Below are 11942 nucleotides of genomic sequence, written 5' to 3'. Positions count from 1 at the left end.
GAATTGGGACAGGTACTCTCTGTGCCTTTGAGATGACCCTCACTTTATACAGGAGCCCATTCATTAAGGAAGCACCAGTACCCCAAACCTCACAGAAACACTTTTTTTCTAAATGAAAAACTGGTCACATCAGTTGAGAATTGTGCATCAGACTCACAATCTGTCATCTTCTAATTTAATGGCAAAATCTTGATCAAAAAGTCAATTTAAAATGACTAGAAATAACTAAATGTAAGCAAAAGCAGGCAAATAAAAATTCATCAACTTTATGATTTTCTTCCACCACGTAACCCCTGACAACATTATGTCAGACTAGCAGCAGGTCTGTTTACAGGACCACAGGAAATATTGGGGAGATTTTTTGCTAACTACCTCCACTCTACATCCTTAGTGTCTTTCAAACACCTCTGGGGATAGTCCGGGGTCACAGGTCTCTGCTACTGATATTTTGGGGTCAGGGGCTTAAAAGTTTAGGTAACACCCGTGTCAAGAAATGAGGGAACGAACAGTGTGTAATAAAATCCATGTTCAAACTAGTTAAGAGTTTGTGGAAAAGAACATGTGGCTGAATACAATTAAAAGCTTTAATATTATGTTCAGGTGTTTTCCTTACAAAAGGTCACGAGGGCCACAGTTAACATCATTGTTAAGAAAGTCATCATCTAAGGAATACATACTGCCATCTTTTCATTGAGTTGTCTTTTAAAATCTAAAGCAACTAAACATGTAACAGACAGAAGTGCAGCAGCAACCGTCATTTGGCTACAAAAGCATCGTCAGCATGAAAGTTGGTCACTTAAATCTTATGAAAGAAATAATGCAGCTTGAAAATAATCTATTTTACAGAAATAACAGGATAAAAATAAAAATATATATCTACATCTGTATATATAAATTAAGTATTACAATAAGTAATACACACACACACTGACACAGCTACTGACAAGTGCAGCACAGCTGTCTTGTCTGTGCGTCTTTCACATCAAAACCTGGAGAGAGAACATCAAAAGCCAAACCAAACCCACATCTGGGAAGATATGAAGGAAAAGAACTGCATTGAAGATACTGCAGTCCATCAAGAGTGGGATTCTAGCACACCTTCATTTTTTCTTATACATTAAGAACAGTAAGTGTGAAATTTAAGACATTCATAGCAGCTAATAGCAGTGTGGAGTGATGTGAGGCTTCAGGCGTTGCATTGGCTCACACTCAGGATGGGTGGGTTTAAATCTCCAAAGGAAAAAGCTCATGACAACAGTTAATAGTGGTGTGGTTACAGTTAAAACCTACAAAGCAGCATTAGTATTAACGTTTTCTGTAACGTTTACAGCCTCCCAGATTCTGTAGTAAAAAGAAGACTAAACCAAACCCATTCTCTCAAAGTTTAGACCCCAAGTGGAAAGGTGCACGAGAGAGGTTGTGGTAGTGACGGTAGTGGCAGAAGCGGTCACTTGGGCACCAGGCCGCGGCATTGTGGGTAAAGAGGAGATCCTGGACTGGAGGGGCTGAAAGGAGACTTTGGGCTGCTCGACATCTTACCAGTTCTGGGTCGACTGAGGGACAGAGAGCAAAAACAGAGAGGTGAACAGATTGTGGGTGTTGAGGAACTTTTAACACCACTATATACTATATCTGTGTATATATAACATTACATCTGTACACCATTGGGAGAGTCGGGCCTGTTTCGTTCCACACATACTCCCTTCTCTCTCCAACTAGTACCAAAGGTCAGGTTATAGATAAAGGACCAACCAACAGTACATTGTAGTGTCTACGTTTAGTGACTTTCATATCTAACTCAGATGCACCAACGACAACTCTTTTGCTTATTTCACCTATGGCAAAACATAAAAACACAATGTGATTTATGAATGCATACTTTTGACTTAACTATCAAATAGGATGTGAACACCTACATGTTACATAGAGTCAGGGCCGGCCCTAGCACATTTGGCGCTCTAGGCAAGCTTCACTCTTTTTCAAAACGATTTTCCACGAAAACTTGTTGTAAAATTATTTCTTTCTTCGTCGAAGTTGCTTGGACACACGCACTCTAACCATAAGCCTCAATGTGCTAGCATGTTCTGACAACACCAAGGAGGTACGTACCTCGATTTTTGCCTCATTTTACCCTAATGTTAGATTAATTTTTTTAAGTCAAAATATTGGTTGGAGATATATATTATGAGTCCCAAAATTGATACCACAGCAACAAAGTATATCTGTAGAATACAGCAGGAATGCAGCAGCAGTAACGACAGAAGGCCTTCAGTTCCTCATCCAGACTGCATCTTATTCAAATTAAACCCAATTTCAAGTACAAGCATTTCTCTGAGCGTAACTGCATTTTAAAGTGCATAAAACATATATTCAATCATTATGGTGTCTCTTTCCTCCAAACATCTTAATATACATTATCACTCATAAAGAAATATAAACATTTACAATATAGACCTATTGAACATTAGCTTATAACTGTTTTTTTATAAAGGCACGATAACAATACATGAATTACAGAGTCTGTGTGTGTCGGAGCTGAACTACACACTGTAAAGTAAACCATATACTATCGCGCCCCGCCTGCAAGACGACGCGCAGGTAAAATAAACACCTATACAGGCGAATGTAGCCCCGCCCACCTAGTGCTCGAGTGTCTCCCCTCACTGCCCAGCGGAGTTTCTGAGGTTTTACCAGTCTAAGTAGACAATCAAAACAACATCAACATGTCTCAATGACACCCGTGGTGATCAAGTGAAGCTTTATGAGCTAACGTAGGTGACTCTCACCCACTACTAACCTGTAGAATACAGAATGAATGCAGCAGCAATAAAGACACGGAGCATTCAGTTCCTCATCCAGACTGCACCTGTCATGTGGGCGGAACCCCCAAAGAGACAGGACGGGGTGCAACTGCTCCCGTGCCAAACGTTCCTCCTAAGTGCTGCTGTCATTTACGGACTTCTCTAATGAAACTACTTAAAATACTGTCAAAGTAATTAAATACAATATTTTGGGCCATACCACATATAGAAGCCAAAAAACTGCGCCAAGCAGAGTTTTTTTGCACCCCCCTCTGAGTGGCGCCCTAGGCAACCGCCTATGTCGCCTGTAGGAAAGACCGGCCCTGCATAGAGTGACAGCAATTCTGGCAGTTCATGGATGTGCTGTTAGAATGGGTGAAGTAGAGGGTGATATATGTGGAAGCTGTGGGAGACATCTTCAGACTTGGGGGGGACAATTGCTCATGTTACTCTGTTAGTGTTTGTATATTGTTCCACCTTCTGGTCTCCTTGATGCATCAAGTCTACATTAAAACCTTCTGCATAAGAAATCAGCTGCTGCCTGAGTTCAACTTTCACCAGCTTCCAGAACACGTCCATAACAGTGGGAATAACAGCAAAGGTCATGGATCTAAACATTTGGACTTTTAATAAACATGTTCTATATTTTCAATTGTTTCAAGACAAAAAAAGATTAATCCAAGATCCAGCTAAACTACATGACAAATCAGTAAGCTCTTTTGTAATGTGATTTGGTGCTACACACAAATTGAAAATAAAATTTTTAAATAAGTAAAACGTGGTATTGACAGCTGAAGGAGAGTTTACAGGTGACGGTTAACTTACCCAGACTTTGTTTTTTTTAGGCTGGATATGGCACTGGCTGGTGGGGTTGGTCCTGAAGTGCTGTAAAAGCCAAAGGCATCTACCTGGATCTCATCCTCATCCCTGAGAGCGTCCCTCAGAGCTGCTGCCACCGTTGGGGCGAATTCCGGCTCCTGATAGTCTATAGTCGTCCGTGTTGGAAGGTCCATGTCCAGTATCTGGATGTTTTCAGCCTGGCGGCAGAGAAGCACAAGATATAAGTAAATGTTTGTATTCGTAGAATATGAGGATTCACATCATCACTCACCTGCGCTTCTCGTTACCTAGACACTCACTCATTTCCTTGCTTGTTTTTTATAATCCTCATAACAACATTAAGACCTTTAACTCAGTATCTTGTGATGTTGCCTCATAGTAGATCTGTGCTGCACTCTTTGCCTCTGATTATAAACTTATGTATAAGAAATTCACGTCAAACTATGCTGTTAAAGCTGCCTTACAGTGTGAGATTTGTATCGATTGTCTGCACATGTAGGTTCAGACCTTGTGGTGTAATCTATAAGACATGAGATGAGGATGACGAATGTAAAGTCACTGTGTCTGTAGGTTTTTTATGCGTAGAGACATTGAATATGTTAATCAGTGAAACAGGTGAAGAGAAGGTGCTGCTTACTTTGTATCTCGTGTCAGGCTTCATCATCATGGCCACGCGAGCGTGGTGACAGAGAGGCCTCCTGTAGCCAACTGCAGACAGAGGCCTGGTCCTCATCGGCTGATCACTAAAGCAGACACACAAAGTGAATTTCACATTAGGGCTGGGCAATATGATATATGAGATGATAGAAAAACACATTTATTGCCCTGTGCCACAAATCACTTTACGTAAAAACATCCTAGGAATATTGTGTAACTTACTCCTCTATACGTGTAATGGGCTGCATTTTCCAGTGCTCATCCTCTTCATCAATGTAAGCTCTGCTGACTATTTTGTTCTTCTCCTCGAGGGGAATGAAGTTCTCAATGATCTGATGTCTGAAAGATAAAAGACAAGCAATTAGCAGGAGGCAGTACGAGGCAGAGAATGACAGAAAGACACAAAACTCAGATTGTGTTCATCATGGATATAATACTGATGGCCACCAGTATGATACGCAAGCTCCTTACTTGAGTTTGAGGTCCCTGGTGAGCTCATTCTGGGTCTGTTCCAGCTCCTGACGCTCTCTGATGTGTGCCTCCTGGATGTCGTGGATTTCTGCCTTCACTGCCTGCAGCTTGGCAAACAGCTGAAGCACAAAGGAGGAAAGAAACCAGGGTTTCCATGATGAGAAGTATATTTTCAGTCTTACATTACATTGTATTTAGCTTATGCTTTTATCCTAAGCAACTAAATTAGGTGCATTCAATGACTTAGAATTTTGCTTAAACAGTGACTCTCATGAGGGTATGAAATAATACTGATCATCACATTATGATCAATACTTTTATTAAGGAGCTAAATCTTTTTTCAGAGCAGTGCATTCATCAAGTTCTTGCACACACACACACACACACGCGGTGACCTAAGCTTTTACAAATAAAGAATGAATATTTATGCTATCAGCGAATTTGTATACTGAATAAATGCATTGATTACAGTGAACAGTGGAGATGCATGCAGAAAAGTGAGTGTGAGTGGACAGGAACAACAGTCGGTTGGAGCTGATACCTTTTTCAGCTTCTTGGTTTTGATGTCGACCTCCTGCTGCAAAGAAGTATAGGTCTCCTTCAGCTCCAGGGTCTCCTCGTCACGACTCTCCATCTCCTGCTGCATCTCTCGCTCTCTGTGTTTCTGCAAACACACATTTTAGACTTTAAACCACAGTGCTCTGTGTGTGATCAGGCTACACAGAGGTCCTCAATTTTACACACGAAAAGAGAGAGCGAACATTAAAATAGTTAGTTACTGTGAAAAAAATAATGCCACAGGAAGAGACAACAAGGAAGAAGACTGACGACTGCATGAGTGTTATTGAGAAAGTACCTATTTCACAAGTCAATCAGTGAATGCTTTTCACTGATCGACTTGAGCCAAGTGCAACTACAACAACTGCTATCACCATGTCAGTCTTTTTTCTCCCTGACTGTTGTCATGTTGGTGACAAACAACACAAAAGGATCTCAGACCAGGTGTATATGAGGCTTGACTGAGCTATTGTTAAAACATGCAATCAACCCCACCATTCCATTGAAACATCAAGATTCTCATCCCACCAAGTTCTCCTCATGATGCATCATTGCTTTACTGTAGAGCAATATTCCTAATCTTTGTACAGTGTGAATGTGTCTTTCCAGGGTGTACTCCAGCTCCTGATGTCAGCCGGCCTTCTTGTAACTTGCCATCACATTATTGTTGTTGACTTGAGACCTTCAAACAGTTTACCACTACTTTTCAGATGTTTGACATACCTGTTCAGCGATTTCATGCCTCCTCTGCTGCAGTATTTTCTGTTGCTCGTTGGTGTGATCCACTATGTTCTTCCCCCCAACCAGAAGCTTACTCTCCATTGCCTGGATGAGGAAGAATAAATTGATGATAACACTTCAGATCACACAGGATATAAAAGGCAATTCCACCTAACTAGCAGAACAACATACAGATCCATTGGCCTGTGTGTACATTTTAAACAAATCTATCAGTTGTTGCATCTAATGAAAATCTAATTTGTCATGTTAAGGCAACAGTAACATTCTATCTGGACAGATACACACCCTGTCTAGAAAAGTCTGCCTACCTTAACTTTAGCTGTAAGCATCTCTCCAGCCTCCCTCTCCCTCCTCAAGTCTTCCATTTTCTTCTCCTTCTTCTTGAGCAGCCGAACTTTCTCCTCAGCCACCAGACTGTGATCCTCCATGATGGCCTTCCTCTCTCTCTCCAGCTTCTCCTGCTGCTCCCCCCAGTAATCTCCTTTGTCATCTCCATCTTCATCATCATCCTCTGTCTCTCCTTCCAGATCCTCACCATCGCTCCCTTCCCCAGCTCTCCTCCTTTGCTTCCTCTTCTTTTTTTCCCCTGAGCGATTCTGCAGCTGTCCCTTCAGCCTGGCGATCTCCTCCTGAAACTCCCTCAGTAGTGCATCCTTGGGGTCCTCATTGATGCGTGGTTTATTCTTGATGTTCTTTGCCCTGTTGGAGTAGCGCAGTGTTGTCAAGGTCTCCTCCATGTTGTAGGATGCCGGCCCAATGTTGGCAACCATGACGGTGCAGGCATTGCCCCCCAGGGAGTCCTGCAGCAGACGGGTGAGTTTTGAGTCTCGGTAGGGGATGTGGCTGCTCCTGCCATCCACCAGAGCTGATATGACGTTCCCCAGAGCAGAGAGTGACAGGTTGATCTTTGTGGCTTCTTTAAGCCTCTCCCCCTTAGCGCCAGTCTTGGACTGCCTTTCGCTGCCGGCTAAATCTACTAAGTTCAGTTTGCCAACTCTGATATGGTTCTCCCCGTCCACGCCCAACTCACTGCACTCAACGGTGATGACAAAAATGGCGTGAGATCGGGAGCTGTGTTCATTCATGTTTGTAGAGCCCACAGAACGATTCTGGTTGCCCACGTTCATGACATGCTCGATCTCTCGCACACTCTTGGTGACAAATGACGACAGGTCTTTGACATAAACGCCCGTGTCCGGCCTCTCCCTCAGCTCAAGGCGATGGGCTTGGTTCTTGGATAGCAAGTCTTTGATCTCCTCTTGGTAAATTTCCAGATATGAAGCTCTCACCAGGTACTGCTGATTCTGGGATCGTGAGATGTGTGTGAAGATGTGCTCAAAGGAGTTAGGGATCACCCCTCTCTTCTCTGGATCATTTCTCACCCCCTCCATTGTGTACGTCTTCCCTGTACCCGTCTGCCCATAGGCAAAGATGGTCCCATTGAAGCCAAGAAGAACCGAATCCACCAGGGGCCTGAAGGTTTCATCGTACAGATCTATTTGTTTGGAGTTCCAGTCGTAGACTGAATCAAAAGTGAAGACTTTGGGAGATTCGCTGGCTGAAGCTTCTCTGGGGTTCCTGACAACAATCTGGCCCAGTTTCACATCCACAGAGACGACCCTTTCAAATTTGTTTGCCTGTTCTTTTTCATTCATTGGGCGACATCGGACCACCACCTTCACTGTCTCAGGACTCTTGCTCTTGGACATGGTGAGGATCTGCAGCTCACACGTCTTCCAAGTGCAGTGTCAGGAACAGTTGGCCTGTAGAAATGCCCTCATCAGAATCTGCTGGAGAAGACACATGTAATGCTTAGTACCAACCTTCCATGACAACCTCGATAAAACACACTTTTACATACAAACTGGAAAACCGGCTCAAACTCATCAACACTAAACTATGAATAGACTTTAGCCCTCACACCTCTCCTGATGCTAACTCCTGTGTTGCAGGTCAACACGTCCATGGTTTGAAACTCTATGATACTGAGCATAGCATTATAACTGTTGAGGTTGATCTTAGTCATTAAACAGGAATTAGCTCCATGTCCATGACAGCGGTGAACAGCAGCATTAGCCCACTGCTCGGACTATTGAACGCCTCCACCCTAATTTAGCTCAAGTTAGCCGGTTAACCTGCAGCTCCAAGCTGCCATGTAAACGACTCTATGGTGGAGCTTCAGGTTGTGAAGTGACGCCTCTATGGGGACTTCACCAGCAGGAACATGTCGATAACCGACGCGTTTTACAGAACCTGTCCAGCTGATGCTAGCACAGCAGCGGGTCAGCTAACCGACGTGAGCTAATGCCAACGACAACCCACAACGAGACCACAAGACCGGCCTAGCAACGGCAAACACAGCGGTAACCTCCGCTACAAGTCTGCTAGCATTACCTGGCTAACGCTGCTGGCGAGGACCAACATGGGTTCAACACATCACCCGACAAAAATTAAAACTCGTTGGACTCGTGAAACAAAAGCGACACAAACACAACTTCACACCACAGACACACAAAGGTCCTGTAGCATTCAGAGAAGAACGTGAGCTAATCCATGATTCCCAGTCACCGCTGCTCATCGTCCTGTGCTGGGCTGGGTTGCCAGGTTCAGCCTCTACATCCCCCAATATTGACACATTGGAAAAACATTAAACCAAGTAAATATTAGTGTCCAGACGCAGTATATATATATATATCACAATTAATTAAATAGTAAAATTAGACTTGTTATTATAATTATACATGCAAACATATATACATACAATCTCAAATGCATGCATTATGAACAATACAAATTCCAAGTATTCCAATTTATCTGGCAACCGAGCGTCTCCAAGTTTATCCCACAAACCTGAGTATATTTAAGGAAACTTAAAGTGGACATGAAAAATCCACTTTTGTAGTGGCTCACTGATGATTGTCCCGCTGACTTCACACACCTGAGAGCCGGACACGTCTCACCTGCTCAGGGTTCCCCACGTCTGAAGGGTATGTCTCATTTTCATCATTGATCATTATCGATCTGTGACAAATCTCCAGCCTGTGTGTCCCTTATGTGTGTCCCGCTACGGTTAGCAGCAGCGGGCTAACGCTAGTTGGCTGTTAGTTTGTGTTTAAAGTTGCAACACTTTCTGGAATGGCTGCATGTGAACGTATTTACAGCAGTATTGCATGTGGAACCCCGGCCGGGAGGCTAACCCGAGCCGTTGCTTCTGTGTGTGTCGCCCGGTTTAAACAGCAGGTATAACTTAAAACAGGTGTTTGTGGAGCTTTGTTAGAAAATAGCACCGGAACGTGTTCCAGGACCCCCCCGGTCTCCGGCTGCAGCCGAGAGCCTCTCCTGTGATGCCCGGGCGGCGAAGCGGAGGAGGAGGAGGGGGGGGAGAGAGCTGCGCCTTATAACTTTTGTGGCCCGTACAGATTTGGGCCACAAAATACACACGTATCTAATGCATGTATTTAAATAATGTACATCTTTATCAGAAGGTGTAGTAGTTTGAAAATTGTAGCTTCAATGAAGAAACACAACAAATAGATACAGAAATATATGTGTAGGACAGTGACTTAAAATTATTTTAACAACCTTAAATATGCTAAGGGAAGATTTAAGATGTGTGTGCGTGTGTGTCTGTGTGTCTCTGTGTGTGTGTGTGTGTCTGTGTGTGTGTGTGTGTGTCGGGGGCGGGGCGGTGAAAGGGGGGGTGGGTTGTTGGTGAGAGGGGGGCCGGGGCGGCGAGAGGGGGAGAGGGAGAGGGGGAGGGGGGCACTCAAAACAGGTCAATCTGAGGAAGGCTAGTTTTAGACAGGGTAAAAAGGGTGCTGTTTTAAATGATCGTTGTGGTATTTTGACCAAAAAAGGTTACAGACATTTCATTAAGACCCCAAGGAGCCATATCAACTGTGGTGAAATGGGCATATGTCCCCTTTAAAGATATCATCACATAAGTCTGGATAAGGATTAATCCATCAAAGTTAAGAACAATCATCAAACGTCTTCCCTTTCCTTTGGAGACTGAGGAAAGCCATCACCAGGCCTGACACTGCAGAGGGAAGTGAGAACACAGAAAACATCATAGGTGTCTCTCCCTCTCCACGATAGCAAACATATACCAGGTGTGTCAGGGAGGCCCACAACACAATGTTATACCCCTCTCACCCGTGCCACCACTTCTTCAAGACTTAACCAACGAACGTGCACTTTCAGTCTTAGGGCTGAATACCATAGAACTACCTTTTTATCATCTCATTGACAGTTTTTCTATTATCAATTATTATTTGTCTTGAGTGACTCTTTCTGTTTTTATACATGTTGACTGAGAATAGTGTTCCGCTCCTATATGTACACAAATAGTTCTTCCTCTTCTTCAAAATTGGCCTTTATTGATATGCGATAAGTGGACAACTCAGGTGTGAACGCTCCGGATCTATATCCAATCTGATTGCGTTCACACCTGTACTTAGAGCTGTCCACTTAAGATCGGTTCACAAAAACCACATGTTAATACCTGGTGTGTACGGGGGCTTTCGAATTGGCAATAAGCCTGACAACTGAAAAAGATGAGCCACCGAATTTGGACCTGAAGTAATTTCCATATGTGTCTCTACACTAATCTGGGTGTGAGTCTGAAGAGGCCTACATGAATGGTGGATCGGGCTGCCTCATGGGGAAAGGGTTTCTAAAATCATAAGTATATTTCCTGATGCTAATAGTATAATTGTTTCAGTTAGTGGTCTTTTTATTCTGGACATTTCTGCTTTAGACAAGCACAGATAAGACAGACAGGAAATACAGGGTCGAGTACGACTCCTAAACCCCGCAAGGCACTGTACTACACGATGAGCCACTGAGGTGCCCCCACAATCATATTTCACCCTTGCTTTTGTAGAACAGGATGACATATCTCATACATATTGTGGTATAGAGTATAGACGCTAACCCAGGCACTGACAATGAAGCTAATCAGTTTCCCTTCTATGCTTGGGTTGCCCTCTCCTCCAGGTGCATATTTGCAAAATACGAATTGACTTGCCATGCTGATCTCCTCAATATATGGAGGAGATCAGCATGGCATATATGGTTCTGTGTTCCTTATTTTACTGACTGGGAGCTCCACAACACTACAATGCCTTTTCTGACTCTCACAATGTCAATATCAAATAAAGCAGAATGACATGAACAAATAATCTAATAAGATTTGCACAAATTAACCAGAAGGAATCAGATAAAATCGTATAAAAAAAAGTTATTTCTTAGGTACGGTATATGTAGTGCCACATGTGTTGCAGGTCCATGCAGCTTGACACTGATCTGACCTAAACCTTAATGTGTTAAATCTGGCTGGTGTCAGGGCAAGCTTTGTTTTGAGGGCTGAATGATTTTAAGGTTTGAGTTTGAAAAATAGGGAGGATACTACTGAACCATTTATCTGATATCCATAAAGTTATAAGCAGGCAAGCTCGACTTGACCCCATCGGCCAGTGACAACAACTAACCCCCATTTATAAACAGGCTATCTTGATCAATAGCATATTAGACAGCTTTTTCAAGTGGTTATACGGAAATGTTGCGGTTGGAGCTGGACCTGCAGCCAGGAGCGTCTTTGCTAGACCGTGAGATCGACATGCAGCTGGGATAGTTTCCACAAAAACCGCCTGCTTACACCTGCCCACTACAGACCAACCTTCAGTGGGCTCAAAATGAGGAGTTGAGCTGGCTGAGCCTTGGTTTCAGCTCCCAACACTATATATGGATCAATAGCCTGACCAAGGGCCGCCCCTGGAGCTCAATTGGATATGGCGAAGGACCATGGAATTGTGGTGTCGTTCGGTACTGGATCTGAACAGTCAGGGGAGCATGCCGAGCTGATCAAATCCC

General features: G+C 43.5%; 1 protein-coding gene across 2 annotated transcripts; it reads right to left on the bottom strand.

The window, feature by feature from the left end:
• Positions 1 to 570: 570 nt before the first annotated feature.
• LOC128442816 (kinesin-like protein KIF3B) lies at positions 571 to 8668 on the bottom strand. Of its 2 annotated transcripts, none has more exons than XM_053425402.1 (9): positions 8463 to 8668; positions 6377 to 7858; positions 6051 to 6152; positions 5311 to 5433; positions 4770 to 4888; positions 4521 to 4637; positions 4279 to 4384; positions 3627 to 3838; positions 571 to 1553 (listed from the first exon to the last, which is right to left on the bottom strand). In XM_053425402.1, the coding sequence occupies exons 2-9, from the start codon at positions 7775 to 7777 to the stop codon at positions 1448 to 1450; spliced, it is 2286 nt and encodes a 761-aa protein (XP_053281377.1). In that variant the 5' UTR covers positions 7778 to 7858; positions 8463 to 8668; the 3' UTR covers positions 571 to 1447. The 2 variants fall into 2 exon arrangements, with proteins under 2 accessions (XP_053281377.1, XP_053281376.1); XM_053425401.1 differs by having other exon boundaries at positions 6377 to 7855.
• Positions 8669 to 11942: the final 3274 nt, after the last annotated feature.

This window comes from Pleuronectes platessa, chromosome 6 (assembly GCF_947347685.1).
Source record: "Pleuronectes platessa chromosome 6, fPlePla1.1, whole genome shotgun sequence".
Classification (NCBI taxonomy): Eukaryota; Metazoa; Chordata; class Actinopteri; order Pleuronectiformes; family Pleuronectidae; genus Pleuronectes; species Pleuronectes platessa.
This window is presented reverse-complemented; position numbering and strand designations above follow the sequence as displayed.